The 20,658-nt window shown below is 44.4% G+C and overlaps 1 protein-coding gene across 7 annotated transcripts in view; it reads right to left on the reverse strand.

The window, feature by feature from the left end:
- elmo1 (engulfment and cell motility 1 (ced-12 homolog, C. elegans)) overlaps positions 1–20,658 on the reverse strand; it is a 214,486-nt gene that overhangs the window by 120,413 nt on the left and 73,415 nt on the right. For all 7 annotated transcript variants that reach the window (XM_071375195.1, XM_071375190.1, XM_071375192.1 and 4 more), the window contains exons 2-4: positions 8,386–8,529; positions 266–306; positions 2–74 (exon numbers count right to left, since the gene is read on the reverse strand). In XM_071375195.1, coding sequence (XP_071231296.1) covers positions 2–74; positions 266–306; positions 8,386–8,463 — 192 coding nt within the window. In that variant the 5' untranslated portion in view covers positions 8,464–8,529. The remainder of the gene's footprint in view (position 1; positions 75–265; positions 307–8,385; positions 8,530–20,658) is intronic.

Consider the following 20,658-nt stretch of genomic DNA (forward strand, 5'->3'; position numbering starts at 1 on the left):
CCTTTTCTGTGATGTAGAAATTAGTGGAATCGGCATTTTGCAGAGCAAAGTTTTCGTGGTTCCCCAAAGACCATCTGAAAGCGAAAATGTAAAACAAAATACTTTTGAACTTTGAATTGAAAGAACACTGCATCTCTCAACGACAGAGAAACACTCAGACCCAAGAGCCTTTTTATTTAAACGCAGCACAGAAATGCATAACTATGAGCATTTCTATCAAGGTTATGAGAGACAGACAGAGAGAGAGAAAGAAACATTTCCTTACCCTTCGCACACTTCTTTTATAATGGCCGAGAGGGGCTTTTTCTGAGAAAAGAAGAATGAGTAATCAGAAACAACAGTTCATCCTCATTAGAACACAAGGACCTTTAAGGACAGCACTTCAAACGGAAGTGGGGGAACATTAACTCTATAGGAGAAGGATACAGTAGAACTACACTGCTCAGGAACAACTACTTTATATAACATTAAAGGAGATTCAGATAGAACCAGAGAGGATTCTTCAGAGAACATTTTAACTTGCCTGGTCCCAGATCTGTTTGTGCGGTCTTTCCAAATCCTATGTTCATTGTCACGCCAGTTGGCAAGATGGCAACAACAGATCTGGGACCAGTCTATGTTTATAACATCATGCAGGGTGGAGAGGTATAGCTTTAGTGGTCAGTGGTTAAGGATCTGGACAGCCAGGGCTAAGAAGTCCCAAACGGCACCCCTTTCCCTACATAGTGGACTACTTTTGACCAGGGCCTATAGGGCTCTAGTCAAAAGTAGTGCACTATGTAGGGAATAGGGTTCTGTTTGGGATGCACATCATATGTTCTGCTGTTGAATCAACAACCATCTGCACATCATTATAGTTCCATAACAGATTTAAAATGGTATTGTGTACAGCTATAAAGTCTCTCTCCAGACAGAGGGAACAAGGGAGGGAATGGTGTTGTATGTTTTGGAACGACAGCCAGTATTAACTCGCTCTACTGCAGTGTTCCCCAGTCCTCTGAGAGTGTACTGCAGGGAAGAGGGGGCACTCTGTAACACTGCGTGCGCGCACACACACCCCTCTTCTCTCCCTATCCCCCTATACCCTTACCAAGGCTTCAAGCATTCCTATTCCTCTCTCGCTCAGTCTCTCTACCTCCCTCTCTCTAGCTCCACCTCCCTCTCTCTCGCTCCACCTCCCCCCACCCTCTCTCTCGCTCCACCTCCCCCCACCCTCTCTCAACCTCCTCCCTCTCACTCAACCTCCTCCCTCTACCTCCTCCCTCTACCTCCTCCCTCTACCTCCTCCCTCTACCTCCTCCCTCTCACTCAACCTCCTCCCTCTCACTCAACCTCCTCCCTCTACCTCCTCCCTCTACCTCCTCCCTCTACCTCCTCCCTCTACCTCCTCTGCCTCCCCCAACCTTGCTACCTTCTCCCCTCTCTCTACCTCTCCCCCCTCTCTCTCTACCTCTCCCTCGCTACCTCCTCCCTCTCCACCTCCCTTGCTACCTCCTCCCTCTCCACCTCCCTTGCTACCTCCTCCCTCTCCCCTCTCTCTCTACCTCTCCCCTCTCTCTACCTCTCCCCTCTCTCTCTACCTCTCCCCTCCTCTCTCTACCCCTCTCTCTCCCTGTCTAGAGCATCCTCACCAGCCCCTCAGAGCTACAGTAGCTAGTTCTCTCTCTTTAGCATGTGCTGTACTTGGATCAATTCTCAGACACTAAAAAACATGTTTGGGTAGAGGCCTGGGAGGCACAGCAGCAGAGACACACACACACACACACACACACACACACACACACACACACACACACACACACACACACACACACACACACACACACACACACACACACACACACACACACACACACACACACACACACCTGTGTGTGTATGTGATAGTGAGGCAGCAGCTCACTCTTTATATTTCTGCAGAGCTAGTCTCAATGAGCTCCAGAGCACTGAGCTGGCTGTTAGTCTCAATGGGCTCCAGAGCACTGTACCGACTACTAGTCTCAATGAGCTCCAGAGCACTGAACTGGCTGCTAGTCTCAATGGGCTCCAGAGCACTGAACTGGCTGCTAGTCTCAATGAGCTCCAGAGCACTGAGCTGGCTGCTAGTCTCAATGAGCTCCAGAGCACTGAGCTGGCTGCTAGTCTCAATGAGCTCCAGAGCACTGAACTGGCTGCTAGTCTCAATGGGCTCCAGAGCACTGAACTGGCTGCTAGTCTCAATGAGCTCCAGAGCACTGAGCTGGCTGCTAGTCTCAATGAGCTCCAGAGCACTGAGCTGGCTGCTAGTCTCAATGGGCTCCAGAGCACTGAGCTGGCTGCTAGTCTCAATGGGCTCCAGAGCACTGAGCTGGCTGCTAGTCTCAATGAGCTCCAGAGCACTGAGCTGGCTGCTAGTCTCAATGATTTAAGATTCCAAGATGGCTTAGCAGTTCAGACGTCATTTCTGCTTCGTATTGTCGTGTCCTGTATATATATATATTTACACCTTTCTTCGCATATCTTTTATATATTTTATTATCCAAGAACTCAACTACAAAAGCTTTCCTGCAAAAGCTTTCCTGCAACCCGCTTCACCAATTACAAAAAAGTATTATTTACCTCAAATCTGAAAATCCACCGTGGAAGCTAGCCAGGGGTTAATTCAGAAGCTAGCCAGAAAGCTAACCAGAAGCTATCCGATAGCTAGCCAGAAGCTAATCTGTAGCTGCCCAGAAATTAGCCGGTCTGCTGGCTAGCGTTGGTGTCTCAGCTGCCCACGTTTTGTGGTCATCAGCTATTCCTTTAGCTCGATAATCTACCGGCACTTTTCTGCAACGCGACTCGGACCGGAGCATTCCGGGACTTTTTTTCTCTCAGTTTTCCCGGATTTCAGCCGCAGGCTCTGGACATTTGCAGCTAGCTAGCTGCAAACCGTGTGACTATTGGCTTACGTCGATCCCGGAGCAAACTCAAATCATTCCGGAGCTAGCCAGCTGAGGAGTTCCATCAGCCATTCCTGGGCTACAGTCACCTATCCGGACCCGTTTTTTTTTGTTTTGTTGTTGCTGCAGATACGGAGCCCCACCGGGCCTTCACGACTGACTGCCGACGTTATCTGCCCGAGGGAGTTACCCAACTGGCACCTCCGTCCCGACGTTACCTGAACGCTCATCTGGGGCCCGCTAACCGTTAGCTGTCTTATCGGCTGCTATCTGAATAAGTATATCGGACAATTATTATCATTATTTATTTTTTTTATTTTTTTCTTGGGTCACTATATCTATTTTGCCAATTTGGATTGATCCCCTCTGCCACACGGAACCCCACTAACCTACCGACGGAAACGCACGAGGTATCTACAAATAGACTTCCATACTATGCTATCTTGCTACCGATAGCCATCTACCCGGCCAGCTGTCTGGATCGCCGTGACCCCAACCAACCTCTACTCACTGGACCCTTATTGATCACTCGATTAAGCATGCCTCTCCTTAATGTAAATATGCCTTGTCCATTGCTGTTCTGGTTAGTGTTTATTGGCTTATTTCACTGTAGAGCCTCTAGCCCTGCTCACTATACCATATCCAACCTCACAGTTCCACCACCCACATATGCGATGACATCACCTGGTTTCAATGATGTTTCTAGAGACAATATCTCTCTCATCATCACTCAATACCTAGGTTTACCTCCACTGTATTCACATCCTACCATACCTTTGTCTGTACATTATTCCTTTAAGCTATTTTATCGCCCCCAGAAACTTCCTTTTACTCTCTGCTCTAGAAGTTCTAGACGACCAATTCTCATAGCTTTTAGCCGTACCCTTATCCTACTCCTCCTCTGTTCCTCTGGTGATGTAGAGGTGAATCCAGGCCCTGCAGTACCTAGCTCCACTCCTATTCCCCAGGCGCTCTCTTTTGATGACTTCTGTAACCGTAATAGCCTTGGCTTCATGCATGTTAACATTAGAAGCCTCCTCCCTAAGTTTGTTTTGTTCACTGCTTTAGCACACTCTGCCAACCCGGATGTTTTAGCCGTGTCTGAATCCTGGCTTAGAAAGACCACCAAAAATTCTGACATTTTCATCCCCAACTACAAGATTTTCAGACAAGATAGAACGGCCAAAGGGGGCGGTGTTGCAATCTATTGCAAAGATTGCCTGCAGAGTTCTGTTTTACTATCCAGGTCTGTTCCCAAACAATTTGAACTTCTACTTTTAAAAATCCACCTCTCTAAAAACAAGTCTCTCACCGTTGCCGCCTGCTATAGACCACCCTCTGCCCCCAGCTGTGCTCTGGACACTATATGTGAACTGATTGCCCCCCATCTATCTTCAGAGCTCGTGCTGCTAGGCGACCTAAATTTTAACATGCTTAACACCCCAGCCACCCTACAATCTAAGCTTGATGCCCTCAATCTCACACAAATTATCAATGAACCTACCAGGTACCACCCCAATTCCGTAAACACGGGTACCCTCATAGATATCATCCTAACAAACTTGCCCTCCAAATACACCTCTGCTGTTTTCAACCAAGATCTCAGCGATCACTGCCTCATTGCCTGCATCCGTAATGGGTCAGCGGTCAAACGACCTCCACTCATCACTGTCAAACGCTCCCTGAAACACTTCAGCGAGCAGGCCTTTCTAATCGACCTGGCCGAGGTATCCTGGAAGGATATTGATCTCATCCCGTCAGTAGAGGATGCCTGGACATTTTTATTAAATGCCTTCCTCACCATCTTGAATAAGCATGCCCCATTCAAGAAATTTAGAACCAGGAACAGATATAGCCCTTGGTTCTCTCCTGACCTGACTGCCCTTAACCAACAGAAAAACATCCTATGGCGTTCTGCATTAGCATCGAACAGCCCCCGTGATATGCAACTTTTCAGGGAAGCTAGAAACCAGTATACACAGGCAGTTAGAAAAGCCAAGGCTAGCTTTTTCAAGCAGAAATTTGCTTCCTGCAACACAAATTCAAAAAAGTTCTGGGACACTGTAAAGTCCATGGAGAATAAGAACACCTCCTCCCAGCTTCCAACTGCTCTGAAGATAGGAAACACTGTCACCACCGACAAATCCACTATAATTGAGAATTTCAATAAGCATTTTTCTACGGCTGGCCATGCTTTCCACCTGGCTACCCCTACCCCGGACAACAGCACTGCCCTCCCCTCTGCTACTCGCCCAAGCCTTCCCCATTTCTCTTTCTCCCAAATACAGTCAGCTGATGTTCTATAAGAGCTGCAAAATCTGGACCCTTACAAATCAGCCGGGCTAGATAATCTGGACCCTTTCTTTCTAAAACTATCTGCTGAAATTGTTGCCACCCCTATTACTAGCCTTTTCAACCTCTCTTTCGTGTCGTCTGAGATTCCCAAAGATTGGAAAGCAGCTGCGGTTATCCCCCTCTTCAAAGGGGGGGACACTCTTGACCCTAACAGCTACAGACCTATATCTATCCTACCCTGCCTTTCTAAGGTCTTCGAAAGCCAAGTCAACAAACAGATTACCGACCATTTCGAATCCCACCATACCTTCTCCGCTATGCAATCTGGTTTCAGAGCTGGTCATGGGTGCACCTCAGCCACGCTCAAGGTCATAAACGATATCTTAACCGCCATCGATAGGAAACAATACTGTGCAGCCGTATTCATTGACCTGGCCAAGGCTTTTGACTCTGTCAATCACCACATCCTCATCGGCAGACTCGACAGCCTTGGTTTCTCTAATGATTGCCTCGCCTGGTTCACCAACTACTTCTCTGATCGAGTTCAGTGTGTCAAATCGGAGGGTCTGTTGTCCGGGCCTCTGGCAGTCTCCATGGGGGTGCCACAGGGTTCAATTCTTGGACCGACTCTCTTCTCTGTATACATCAATGATGTCGCTCTTGCTGCTGGTGATTCTCTGATCCACCTCTACGCAGACGACACTATTCTGTATACTTCTGGCCCTTCTTTTGACACTGTGTTAACAACCCTCCAGGCGAGCTTCAATGCCATACAACTCTCCTTCCGTGGCCTCCAATTGCTCTTAAATACAAGTAAAACTAAATGCATGCTCTTCAACCGATCGCTGCCTGCACCTGCCCGCCTGTCCAACATCACTACTCTGGACGGCTCTGACTTAGAATATGTGGACAACTACAAATACCTAGGTGTCTGGTTAGACTGTAAACTCTCCTTCCAGACTCACATCAAACATCTCCAATCCAAAGTTAAATCTAGAATTGGCTTCCTATTCCGCAACAAAGCATCCTTCACTCATGCTGCCAAACATACCCTTGTAAAACTGACCATCCTACCAATCCTCGACTTCGGTGATGTCATTTACAAAATAGCCTCCAAAACCCTACTCAATAAATTGGATGCAGTCTATCACAGTGCCATCCGTTTTGTCACCAAAGCCCCATATACTACCCACCACTGCGACCTGTACACTCTCGTTGGCTGGCCCTCGCTTCATACTCGTCGCCAAACCCACTGGTTCCAGGTCATCTACAAGACCCTGCTAGGTAAAGTCCCCCCTTATCTCAGCTCGCTGGTCACCATAGCAACACCTACCTGTAGCACGCGCTCCAGCAGGTTTATCTCTCTGGTCACCCCCAAAACCAATTCTTCCTTTGGCCGCCTCTCCTTCCAGTTCTCTGCTGCCAATGACTGGAACGAACTACAAAAATCTCTGAAACTGGAAACACTTATCTCCCTCACTAGCTTTAAGCACCAGCTGTCAGAGCAGCTCATAGATTACTGCACCTGTACATAGCCCATCTATAATTTAGCCCAAACAACTACCTCTTTACCTACTGTATTTATTTATTTATTTTGCTCCTTTGCACCCCATTATTTCTGTCTCTACTTTGCGCTTTCTTCCACTGCAAACCAACCATTCCAGTGTTTTTTAGTTTTTATTTTACTTGCTGTGTTGTATTTACTTCGCCACCATGGCCTTTTTATATTTGTATTTATTTATACATATATTTGTTTGCCTTCACCTCCCTTATCTCACCTCACTTGCTCACATTGTATATAGACTTATTTTTTTTCGCTGTATCATTGACTATATGTTTGTTTTACTCCATGTGTAACTATGTGTTGTTGTATGTGTCGAACTGCTTTGCTTTATCTTGGCCAGGTCGCAATTGTAAATGAGAACGTGTTCTCAATTTGCCTACCTGGTTAAATAAAGGTTAAATAAATAAAAATAAAAATAAAAAAATGAGCTCCAGAGCACTGAGCTGGCACACACCTCAATGGAAATGTTTGGGCATGTTTTCACAGTTAAAACTGCTTGGATGACAATGCATGCATCTCTCAGTAGCACCTAACTCCATGACAGTGTACGTTGTCAGTAACAGAGTAACAATTACATTTACAGAGATTATATACCTAGAGGTGTAATTTGTTCTATGGGTCACATATCACATCGAACGTGTGACAGGACACCTTGTGTACATTGCCCTTTACATCAGTGGGTGTGTACATTGTAATCCACAACAAAGGATTACTGTGCTGTGTTGCAGCCAACCAGGGTAAACTACTAGCTCAGGGGTACAGTAGGAAATAGAGGTGAAATAGAGGTGACAAATCCTGACTGATTCCTGCATTACCTTGATGGCTGCATCTGAAATGGCACCCTATTTGCACCCAAATGTCGTGCACTATAAATGGAATAGAGTGCCATTTGGGATGCACATCGGTGATTTCTCCTTCTTCCTAACCACTGAGAGCCACTGACGGCAGGAGTGCATTCATTAGGGCACACCGTCGAATTTTTTTTTCAAAGGGAAAACAAAAACAAGTGTTTCTTATTACAGTACACATGTTTACAGTGTAGGTACTTCCTCCTCGTTTCAGCCAGTTTGCTTTTGTGGTTCCTATTGAATACACCCCAGATAGCAAAACCATAGAAATACAATTATAAACTGGGTGGTTTGAATTCTGAATTCTGTTTGGCTGAAGGCCGTGGTATATCAGACCGACAAAACATGTATTTTTACTGCTCTAATTACGTTGGTAACCAGTTTATAATAGCAATAAAGCTCTGGGGTTTGTGGTATATGGCTAATATACCATGGCTAACAGCTGTATCCAGGCACTCCACAGAACAGCCCTTAGCCGTAGTATATTGGCCATATACCACACCTCCTTCTGCCTTATTGCTTAATTAATTATAACATAACGTTATTAAGCCTTGTCCTGGACTAAAAAGCATGCTCAATTGAGAATCTAGGTCCGGAAAACTAGGCTCTATGAGTGCAACTGACGTCTGCACTAATCTGAGTCAGGCAAAGGACTAGCAATGCGTAGGATTGTCACCATTGGTTTTGAGACAATAGGTGAAAGTAGTACTGGGCAGCTTATTGGGAAATTGACCCCTCTTTTTCATCAGGCACTGACCTGGTCTATCTCCATGAGCTTGGGGAAGGCCCCCGGCCACTCGATGGCCACCTTGACAATATCGGAGGGCGGTGGCATGATGGCGGTGGAGGGGGTGTGGAGGTGCCTCTCACTGTCTCACTGCTGAAGAGCTCTCATCCAAACCTGGAGGGAGAGAAACAGACAGAGGAGGTCATGTTAGTGAATGGACAGCATAGAATAGAGTACAACAGACTACAATAGATTAGAATATAATTCATAATTTTTGCTGACAGTACTATACCGAATGTACGAAACATTAGGAACACCTTCCTAATATTGAGTTGCACCCCTTTTGCCCTCAGCAGTTGTTGCTCCTGAACCCAAGCTCAGCAGGAGTAGCTCCTGAACCCAACCTCAGCAGGAGTTGCTCCTGAACCCAACCTCAGCAGGTGTTGCTCCTGAACCCAACCCCAGCAGGAGTTGCTCCTGAACCCAACCCCAGCAGGAGTTGCTCCTGAACCCAACCCCAGCAGGAGTTGCTCCTGAACCCAACCCCAGCAGGAGTTGCTCCTGAACCCAACCTCAGCAGGAGTTGCTCCTGAACCCAACCTCAGCAGGTGTTGCTCCTGAACCCAACCTCAGCAGGAGTTGCTCCTGAACCCAACCCCAGCAGGAGTTGCTCCTGAACCCAACCTCAGCAGGAGTTGCTCCTGAACCCAACCTCAGCAGGAGTTGCTCCTGAACCCAACCCCAGCAGGAGTTGCTCCTGAACCCAACCCCAGCAGGAGTTGCTCCTGAACCCAACCCCAGCAGGAGTTGCTCCTAAACCCAACCTTCAGCGGATGTTGCTCCTAAACCCAACCTCACCAGGTGTTGCTCCTAAACCCAACCTCAGCAGGAGTTGCTCCTAAACCCAACCTTCAGCGGATGTTGCTCCTAAACCCAACCTCACCAGGTGTTGCTCCTAAACCCAACCTCAGCAGGTGTTGCTCCTAAACCCAACCTCAGCAGCTTATGATGAGAGCAGCGGTGTGACATACACGGCAGGCAGCATCAGAGGTGACAGCGAGACAGCGAGAGAGAGACAGCGAGAGAGAGAGAGACAGCGAGAGAGACAGCGAGAGAGGAGACAGCGAGAGAGAGACAGCGAGAGAGAGAGAGCGAGAGAGAGAGAGACAGCGAGACAGCGAGAGAGAGAGACAGCGAGAGAGAGAGAGACAGCGAGAGAGAGATTTTGTTACGTTACAGCCTTATATTAAAATGGATTACATTATTGTTTTCCCTCATAAACCTACAAACATTACCCCATAATGACAAAAAAATTATAATGAAAATATCACATTTACATAAATATTCAGACCCTTTACCCAATACTTTGTTGGAAGCACCTTTGACAGCGTTTACAGCCTTGAGTCTTCTTGGGTATGACGCTACAAGCTTGGCACACCTGTATTTGGGGAATTTCTCCCATTCTTCTCAGCAGATACTCTCAAGTTATGTCAGTTTGGATGGGGAGCATCGCTGCACAGCTATTTTTAGGTCTCTACAGAGATGTTTGATCGGGTTCAAGTCTGCACTCTGGCTGGGCCACTCAAGGACATTCAGTGACTTGTCCCGAAGCCACTCCTGCGTTGTCTTGGCTGTGTGCTTAGGGTTGTTCTCCTGTTGTCGCTGTACTTTTCTCCGTTCCATCTTTGTCTCGATCCTGACTAGTCCCTGCCGCCAAAAAAACATCCCACAGCATGATGCTGCCACCACCATGCTTTACTGTAGGGATGGTGCCAGGTTTCCTCTAGACGTGACGCTGGGAAATCAGGCCAAAAGAGTTCAATCTTGGTTTCATCATTGTTTCTTTAGGTGCCTTTTGGAAAACTCCAAGCTGGCTGTCATGTGTCTGTTACTGAGGAGTGGTTTCCATCTGGTCACTCTACCATAAAGGCCTGACTGGTGGAGTGCTGCAGAGATGGTTGTCCTTCTGGGAGGCTCTCCCATCTCAACGGAGAAGCTCTGAAGCTCTGTCAGAGGAACCATCGGATTCTTGGTCACCTCCCTGACCAAGGCACTTCTGCCCCGAAGGATCAGTTCAGCCAGGCAGCCAGCTCAAGGAAGAGTCTTGGTGGATACAAACTTCTTCCATTTAAGAATGATGGAGGCCACTGTGTTCTTGGGGACCTTCAATTCTGCAGACAGTTGTTGGTACCCTTCCCCAGGTCTGTGCCGACACAATCCTGTTTCTGAGCTCTACGGACAATTCCTTCGACCTCATGACTTGGTTTTTGCTCTGACATGCACTGTCAACTGTGGGATCTTATATAGACAGGTGTGTGCCTTTCCAAACCATGTACAATCAATCGATTGGACTCCAATCAAGTTGTAGAAACATCTTAAGGATGATCAATGGAAACAGGATGAACCTGAGCTTAATTTTGAGTCGCATAGCAAAGTTCCTGAATACTTATGTAAATAAGGTATCAGTTGTTTTATTTTTAATACAATTACATTTAAAAAATATATATAAGTCTATAACGTAACACAATTTGGACAAATGGAATGGGTCTGAATACTTTAAATATATACAGTTGAAGTCAGAAGTTTACATACACTTAGGTTGGAGTCATTAAAACTCGTTTTTCAACCTCTCCACAAATTTCTTGTTAACAAACTATAGTTTTGGCAAGTCGGTTAGGACATCTACTTTGTACATGACACAAGTCATTTTTCCAAGAATTGTTTACAGACAGATTATTTCACTGTATCACAATTCCAGTGGGTCAGAAGTTTACATACACTAAGTTGACTGTGCCTTTAAACAGCTAGGAAAATTCCAGAAAATGTCATGGCTTTAGAAGCTTCTGATAGGCTAATTGACATAATTTGAGTCAATTGGAGGTGTACCTGTGGATGTATTTCAAGGCCTACCTTCAAACTCAGTGTCTCTTTGCTTGACATCATGGGACAATCAAAAGAAAATCAGCCAAGACCTCAGAAAAACAATTGTAGACCTCCACAAGTCTGGTTCATCCTTGGGAGCAATTTCCAAACGCTTGAAGGTACCATGTTCATCTGTACAAACAATAGTATGCAAGTATAAACACCATGGTACCACGCAGCCGTCATACCGCTCAGGAAGGAAACGCGTTCTGTGCCCTAGAGATTAACGTATTTTGGTGCAAAATATGCACATTATTCCCAGAACAGCAGCAAAGGACCTTGTGAAAATGCTGGAGGAAACAGGTACAAAAGTATCTATATCCACAGTAAAACTAGTCCTATATCGACATAACCTGAAAGGCTGTTCAGCAAGGAAGAAGCCACTGCTCCAAAACCGCCACAAAAAAGCCAGACAATGGTTTGCAACTGCACATGGGGACAAAGATCATACTTTTTGGAGAAATGTCCTCTGGTCTGATGAAACAAAAATCTAACTGTTTGGCCATAATGAACATCGTTATGTTTGGAGGCAAAAGGGGGATGCTTGCAAGCCGAAGAACACCATCCCAACCGTGAAGCACGGGGGTGGTAGCATCATGTTGTGGGGGTGCTTTGCTGCAGGAGGGACTGGTGCACTTCACAAAATAGATGGCATCATGAGGCAGGAAAATTATGTGGATATATTGAAGCAACATCTCAAGACAGTCAGGAAGTTAAAGCTTGGTCGCAAATGGGTCTTCCAAATGGGCAATGACCCCAAGCATACTTCCAAAGTTGTGGCAAAATGGCTTAAGGACAACAAAGTCAAGGTATTGGAGTGGCCATCACAAAGCCCTGACCTCAATCCTATAGCATGTGCGAGCTAGGAGGCCTACAAACCTGACTCAGTTACACCAGCTCTGTCAGGAGGAATGGGACAAAATTCAACCAGCTTATTGTGGGAAGCTTGTGGAAGGCTACCCGAAATGTTTGAACCAAGTTAAACAATTTAAAGGCAATGCTACCAAATACTAATTGATGTAATGTAAACTTCTGACCCACTGGGAATGTGATGAAAGAAATAACAGCTGAAATAAATCATTCTCTCTACTATTATTCTGATATTTCACATTCTTAAAATATAGTGGTGATCCTATCTGACCGAAGACAGAGAATTTTTACTCTGATTAAATGTCAGAAATGGTGAAAGAGGGGACCAGGGGGTGCTATTTTCACTTTTGGGGAAAATCGTATGATTTTTAAACGGCCTCGTACTCAATTCTTGCTCGTACAATATGCATATTATTATTACTATTGGATAGAAAACAGTCTCTAGTTTCTAAAAACGTTTGAATTATTTCTCTAAGTGAAACAGAACTCCTTTTACAGACCATTTCCTAACCGGAAGTGAGATTTCCAAAAGCGAACTCTCTCTTCAGGAGCTTGTCTATAAAAGGGCCACTTATGACTGTAGAAACACATCATACGCCTTCGCCTGGATGTAATGCGGAAGTGAGAGAAAAAAATCAGTTGATTATCTCGACCAGGGACTGAACACAACGTCTTGGACTGAGACGTGCGCACTTTTATTTATTTCCTGGGCGCGAAGTCGGACCTGTACTCGGCTCATTGAAGAACCTTTTTAAAGGTGAATATGATCTCTGGCTTCGATTTTCTTTGATACATGTCACAATATCATCTTAAAGTATGTTTTTTCAATATAGTTTAATTATATTATTGAAATTTATTCTGGACTTTAGACGTGATGCGACGCAAGAATTGGTTCAAGAACGAGAGGCTAGCAATGCTAGCTAATGGTGCTTGCTAATTCTGAGGGAAATCGTTCGTTATGGATCCAAATAAAGTCGGTTCTGAACAAAGGACCCCTTGGAGAACATTCTGATGGAAGATCCACAAAGATAAGGACCCAATTTGGGATGCTTTTTCATATATATCTGTCGAACTGTGCTATGCTACCGTTTGACTAGAAGCAATGCTGCTGTGTGCTAGCTATTGTAGTAAGCTAATATAACGATATATTGTGTTTTCGCTGTAAAACACTTCAAAAATCTGAAATATTGGCTCTGTTCACAAGATCTTATTCTTTCATTAGCTATCCACCATATATTGTTCTGAAATGTTTTATGATGTGTAATTAGTAGTTGACGTTGGTGTCTGTATTTTCTCTGGCTACTGCCGTGCGATTTCTGACTGTAGCTGTGATGGTGGCTATGATGGTAGCAGTAATGTAAAACTGATTTATAGCTAAAATATGCACATTTTTCGAACAAAACATAGATTTATTGTGTAACATGTTATAGGACTGTCATCTGAGGGAGTTTTTTCTAGGTTATTTAGGTTGGTTCTAGGTTGGTTCTAGGTTAGTTAGGTTAGCTACTTGCATGCTACCGTTGCTGTGAAAAACTGTCTGTCTGTCTTTTGTATTTGGTGGTGAACTAACATAAATATATGTGGTGTTTTCGCTGTAAAACACTTCAACAATCGGAAATATTGTCTGTATTCACAAGATATTTGTCTTTCATTAGCTATCCACCATATATTTGTCTGAAATGTTTTATGATGTGTAATTAGGTAGTTGGTGTCTGTATTTACTCTGGCTACTGATTTCTGACTGTAGCTATGATGGTAGCAGTAATGTAAAACTGATTTATAGCTAAAATATGCAATTGTTTTGAACAAAACATAGATTTATTGTGTAACATGTTATAGGACTGTCATCTGAGGTAGTTTTTTCTAGGTTATTTAGGTTGGTTCTAGGTTAGTTAGGTTGGCTTGTGCATGCTACCTGCAGCCTACTTGTGCTGTGAAAAATGTCTGTCTGTCTTTTTTTATTTGGTGGTGACCTAACATAAATATATGTGGTGTTTTCTCTGTAAAACATTTAAAAAAATCGGACATGTTGGATGGATTGACAAGATGTTTATCTTTCAAATGCTGTATTGGACTTGTTAATGTGTGAAAGTTAAATATTTCCAAATTTTTTTTTGAATTTGCCGCTCTGCCTTTTCAATGGAATGTGGGAGGAGTGCCGCTAGCGGCACCCCTGGCCTCAACAGGTTAAATGTATTTGGCTAAGGTGTATGTAAACTTCCGACTTCAACTATGTATGTATGTATGTATGTATGTATGTATGTATGTATGTATGTATATATATATATATATATATATTTTTTTTTTTATGTTTTATTTTATGTATTTTTTTGTTGTTGCACAAAACAATTTAGGCAACATGGATCTTGATCCAGGAGGGGCTTGAATGTCTCTGCTGTAACCAAGAAGCTTTATCTTGACATCTAGGCACTTAGATAACAAGTTAGCAAACTAAATGCAATGCTGGAGTCCTGAGCTGGATATCATGTATTTGACACATCTTAGATTTCTTATAGTCATAATTAACTTATAGTAAAAGCAGTGGCGTAGCACGCAACCCCACAGTCCCCGTGAGGTGGATCATACGGTCCGTATTTCGAAATATAAAGTTTATACCTTATACCGGGGTATTGCCGGTGTGAGGAATATAACCTCACACTCAACGTCAACAAAACAAAAGGAGATGATTGTGGACTTCAGGAAACAGCAGAGGGAGCAACCCCCTATCCACATCGACGGGACAGTAGTGGAGAGGGTAGTAAGTTAAGTTCCTCGGCGTACACATCACGGACAAACTGAATTGGTCCACCCACACAGGCAGCGTTGTGAAGAAGGCGCAGCAGCTACTCTTCAACCTCAGGAGGCTGAAGAAATTCGGCTTGTCACCAAAAGCGCTCACAAACTTCTACAGATGCACAATCGAGAGCATCCTGTCGGGCTGTATCACCGCCTGATACGGCAACTGCTCCGCCCACAACCGTAAGGCTCTCCAGAGGGTAGTGAGGTCTGCACAACACATCACCTGGGGCAAACTACCTGCCCTCCAGGACACCTACACCACCCGATGTCACAGGAAGGCCATAAAGATCATCAAGGACAACAACCACCCGAGCCACTGCCTGTTCACCCCGCTATCATCCAGAAGGCGAGGTCAGTACAGGTGCATCAAAGCAGGGACCGAGAGACTGAAAAACAGCTTCTATCTCAAGGCCATCAGACTGTTAAACAGCCACCACTAACATTGAGTGGCTGCTGCCAACATACTGACTCAACTCCAGCCACTTTAATAATGGGAATTGATGGAAATTATGTAAAAATGTATCACTAGCCACTTTAAACAATGCCACTTAGAGTACAGTATATACATATACATTATATTATATCATCTACTGCATCTTGCCATCTTTATGTAATACATGTATCACTAGCCACTTTAAACTATGCCACTTTTATGTTTACTCATCTCATATGTATATACTGTACTCGATACCATCTCCTGCATCTTGCCTATGCCGTTCTGTACCATCACTCATTCATATATCTTTATGTACATATTCTTTATCCCTTTACACTTGTGTGTATAAGGTAGTAGTTGTGGAATTGTTAGGTTAGATTACTCGTTGGTTATTACTGCATTGTCAGAACTAGAAGCACAAGCATTTCGCTACACTCGCATTAACATCTGCTAACCATGTGTATGTGACAAATAAGATTTGATTTGATTTGCCCAGGCCTAGCACTTCCCTCTTCCTAAGTAAAATGGCACCCTATGTACTGCACTACTTTTGGCCCCCAACCCATTGGTCCTGGTCAGAAGTAGTGCACTATATAGATCACACACTACTAGGGAGCCATTTGTGGTACAGACACAGTCTATGGAGCACTGTAGATATACAACAAAAAAACAGCCAAGCAACACCATGTATTATTCAGGACCTCTGTCTGGATCTTGATGGCTTGGACCATCTTCACTCCTGGATGAGAAGCTCCTTTACATATTTAATCCTCTTTCATAATACATGGATCCAGTCTCAGGGTCGACTCAAGGCCTGCGTCCCAAATACCACTCTATTCCCTATGAGGTGCACTACTTTAGACCAGGGTCCAGTATAGAGCTCTGGTCAAAAGTAGTGTACTATATAGTGAAAAGGGTCCCGGGGCTCTGGTCTAAAGTAATGCACTATAAAGGGAATAGGGTGTCATTTGGGACGCAAATAAAAAACACATCTCGATGGCTGCACTAGGGAATAGGGTGCCATTTCAGACACAGCCAATGTGTGTAGCCTTCGTCTCTCTCGCTCCCCATGCACTGTTTATTCTTAAAAAGACAGTAGTCATGTCATCTGTCTGGTCTGGTGTGGTGTAGTGTGACTGAGTGACTCACCCCAAAATAAATAAGCACAGCCCTTGTTCAGGGCCTGTTACCATGGGAGCCATGGCTTCAGTAGACACTAGCTAGCTGCATCTTTATTTCCATCCAGGGTGTGTCACAGTCACCTTTTCTTTGTTGTGACTTGAACTTCCCAAAATTCATGAAAACCAATAGCGTTATTTTTTTGCGATATTAAAATAAGTCTGAGGGAAATTTTGGACTCGGTTTAAACATTGGAGTGTATGTATAATGAGAACTTTGAGGAACTTTGCCTTCAGTGTGTGTGTGTGTGTCCTTCCAGACCTGCAGCTGTCTGTATTGTATTGATGAAACCAGGCTCCTCACTAAAAACACTGACTCTCTCTCTGTCCGTTCATGCCTCTCCCTTCTTTAGGCTCATTCAGAGAAAAATGTGTTTTGTCCTCTGTTCTAGAAAAGCGGAAAGGGAGGGAGGCGGAGAAAGAAAGACAGAACACAGGAGGCAAAAATAGAAGAGCATTGTCTTGATGAGCACAAGCTGCTCTTTTCACTTTGGGTATAGGAGCATAGCCACACGCGCACTCGCGCACACACACACACCAAAACCCTTCTTCAGGAGGATGCGCACCGAAGCAATAGTGCCTCCCCTTTATAAACAGAATGATGCATCAACACCAACAGAGCCTTGGAACACACTGCCTTTCACTGCCTTTGGTGTTATAAGATGACCTTTTTCACATACAGACAGAAAACTAGAGCCTTCGTGGGAGTGATGTGTTTATTTATAGATATACAGAAAACTAGAGCCTTCGTGGGAGTGATGTGTTTATTTATAGATATACAGAAAACTAGAGCCTTCGTGGGAGTGATGTGTTAATTTATAGATATACAGAAAACTAGAGCCTTCGTGGGAGTGATGTGTTTATTTATAGATATACAGAAAACTAGAGCCTTCGTGGGAGTGATGTGTTAATTTATAGATATACAGAAAACTAGAGCCTTCGTGGGAGTGATGTGTTAATTTATAGATATACAGAAATCAAAGAGCCTTCGTGGGAGTGATGTGTTTATCTATAGATATATAGAAATCAAAGAAGCAGCAAAGCAAGATAAACTGTGTTCGCGTGCACGAGCGTGGGCTCTGGTCAAAATTAGTGCACTATATAGGGAATAGGGATCCATCTGGGATGCAGGACCCCATCATCCTTCCCCTCTCATCACAGATAGATACGGTAAACAGTAACTCTAGTGGAGGGGACTCTTGGTAGAGGAGAGGGGTAGTCAGGGCTGCCAGGAACACTGGAATTCTGCTCTGGGTTAACTTATAGGCATCAAGGCTGCACTGGGCTACACAGCCGTAAGCCAATCAAGATTCACTATGTGTGTGTGTGTGTGTGTGTGTGTGTGTGTGTGTGTGTGTGTTACCCTGGAGGAGGTAGTTTTATTTTTCTCCACTTTACAATGCAAATTGTGGATTGTTATAGAGCAAACGGTTGTGAAAGGTGATCATGTCAATGGTAGTCGATATCCTTAAGTCTCGGTAATATGTAGACCATACAAAACAGCTCTGCCAGAGCGGATAACTAAAAAGACATGAGGGCAAGTCTCTCTCTCTCTCCCTGTCTTTATAGAAAACATTAGGGATATAAATGTAATCTGAGAGACACTTGCAGCAAGGAGGTCACACCACTAAAGTGACCCGTTAATCCACTGGGTTATTTTGGACTCGGAAAGAGTGAAATTGCACCCCCCAAAAATCACAAATCACCTCAAGGACCTGAAAATCAATCTCACGCCAGAAGGTCACAACTGGAAGAACAAAGGCATCAACAAAGGAGGCGGTAAAGAGGGGAAGAGAGAGAAGGATTTGATTTGTTGGACAGCAGAAAGTGTCGGGTTTCTGCTCAAATATTTATGAGGTAACATAAGAAGTCTTGTCCTCTGCAGAGAGGAAGGAAGGCGATAGAAAGAGGAAGAGAGAAGGGAGGGAGGGGAGGGCAAGAGAGAAGAGAAAGGAAAGAGAGGAGTGACCCTGTACACCCATATTGAAAAACAAAACAAAAATGTAATCAAAATCTAATTATATTTGTCACATGCACCGAATACAACAGTGAAATGCTTACTTACAAGCCCTTAACCAACAATGCAGAAAATACCTAAAAAAAAGTAAGATGTAAAAGTAACAAATAATTAAAGAGCAGCAGTAAAATAACAATAGCGAGGCTATATACAGGGAGTACCTGTACAGAGTCAATGTGCGGGGGCACCGGTGTCGAGGTAATTTAGGTAATATGTACATATAGGTAGAGTTATTAAAGTGACTATGCATAGATAATAACAGAGAGTAGCAGCAGCGTAGAAGGGAGGGGGGGACAATGCAAATAGTCTGGGTAGCCATTTGATTAGATGTTCAGGAGTGGTATGGCTTGGGGGTAAGGCTGTTAAGAAGCCTATTGGAGAAGAAGCCTCCCTCAACGTGATCAAGACAAAGGAGTTGATTGTGGACTACAGGAAAAGGAGGACCGAGCACGCCCCCATTCTCATTGACGGGGCTGTAGTGGAGCAGGTTGAGAGCTTCAAGTTCCTTGGCGTCCACATCACCAACAAACTAACATGGTCCAAGCACACCAAGACAGTCATGTAGTCTTCTCATGCTTTGTTGATTTCAAAAAAGCTTTAGACTCAATTTGGCACGAGGTTCTTCTATATAAACTGATGGAAAGTGGTGTTGGGGGGTGTTTCCTCAGAGCTGTGGAGTGAGACAGGGATGCAGCTTCAACATATACACTGAATAAAAATATAAAAGCAACATGCAACAATTTTAAGGATTTTAATGAGTCACAGTTAATTGAAGGAAATAAGTCAATTTAAATTAATTAATTAGGCCACATGACTGGGAATACAGATATATATCTGTTGGTCACAGATACCTTAAAAAAAAGTAGGGGCGTGGATCCGAAAACCAGTCAGTTTCTGGTGACCACCTTTGGCCTCATGCAGCGCGACATCTCCTTTGTATAGAGTTGATCAGGCTGTTGATTGTGGCCTGTGGAATGTTGTCCCACTCCTCTTCAATGGTGTGTGAAGTTGCTGGATATTGGTGGGAACTGGAACACGCTGTCTCACACGTCGATCCAGAGCATCCCAAACATGTTCAAATGGGTGATATGTCTGGTGAGTATCAAGGCCATAGAAGAACTGGGACATTTTCAGCTTCCAGTAATTGTGTACAGATCCTTGCGACATGGGGCTGTGCATTATCGTGTTGGCGGTGAATGAATGGCACAACAATGGGCCTCAGGATCTCGTCACGTTATCTGTGCATTCAAATTGCCATCGATAAAATGCAATGGTGTTTGTTGTCCGTAGCTTATGCCTTCCCACATCATAACCCCACCATGGGGAACTCTGTTCACAATGTTGACATCAGCAAACCGCTTGCCCACATGACGCCATACTGCCCGGTACAGTTGAAACCAGTACAGTTTAATCCGTGAAGAGCAGACTTCTCCAGCATGCAGGTGGACATTAAAAGGTGAGCATGGTTACGACTCCGAACTGCAGTCATGTCTAGACCCTGGTGACGCCGAAGAGCACACAGATGAGCTTCCCTGAGACGGTTTCTGACAGTTTGTGCAGAAATTCCTCAGTTGTGTAATCCCATAGTTTCATCAGCTGCCAGGGTGTCTGGTCTCAGACGATCCTGCAGGTGAAAAAGACAGATACGGAGGTCCTAGGCTGGCTTGGTTACACGTGGTCTGCGGTCGTGAGGCCGGTTGGACGTACTGCCAAATTCTCTAAAACTACGATGGAGGCAGCTTATTGTAGAGAAATTAACATTAAATTATCTGGCAAAAGCTGTGGTGGACATTCCAGCAGTCAGCATGCCAATTGCATGCTCACTCAAAACCTGAGACATCTGTGGTAAAGTGTTGTGTGACAAAACTGCACATTTTAGAGTAGCATTTTATTGTCCCCAGCACAAGATGCACCTGTGCAATGATCATGCTTTTTAATCAGCTTCTTGATATGCCACACCTGTCAGGTGGATGGATTATCTTGGCAAAGGAGAAATGTTCACCAACAGGGATGTAAAAAAAAAAATTGTACACAGAATTTGAGAGAAATAAGCTTTCTGTGAGTATGGAACATTTCTGGGA

Source organism: Salvelinus alpinus, chromosome 29 (assembly GCF_045679555.1).
Source record: "Salvelinus alpinus chromosome 29, SLU_Salpinus.1, whole genome shotgun sequence".
NCBI classification, from domain to species: Eukaryota; Metazoa; Chordata; class Actinopteri; order Salmoniformes; family Salmonidae; genus Salvelinus; species Salvelinus alpinus.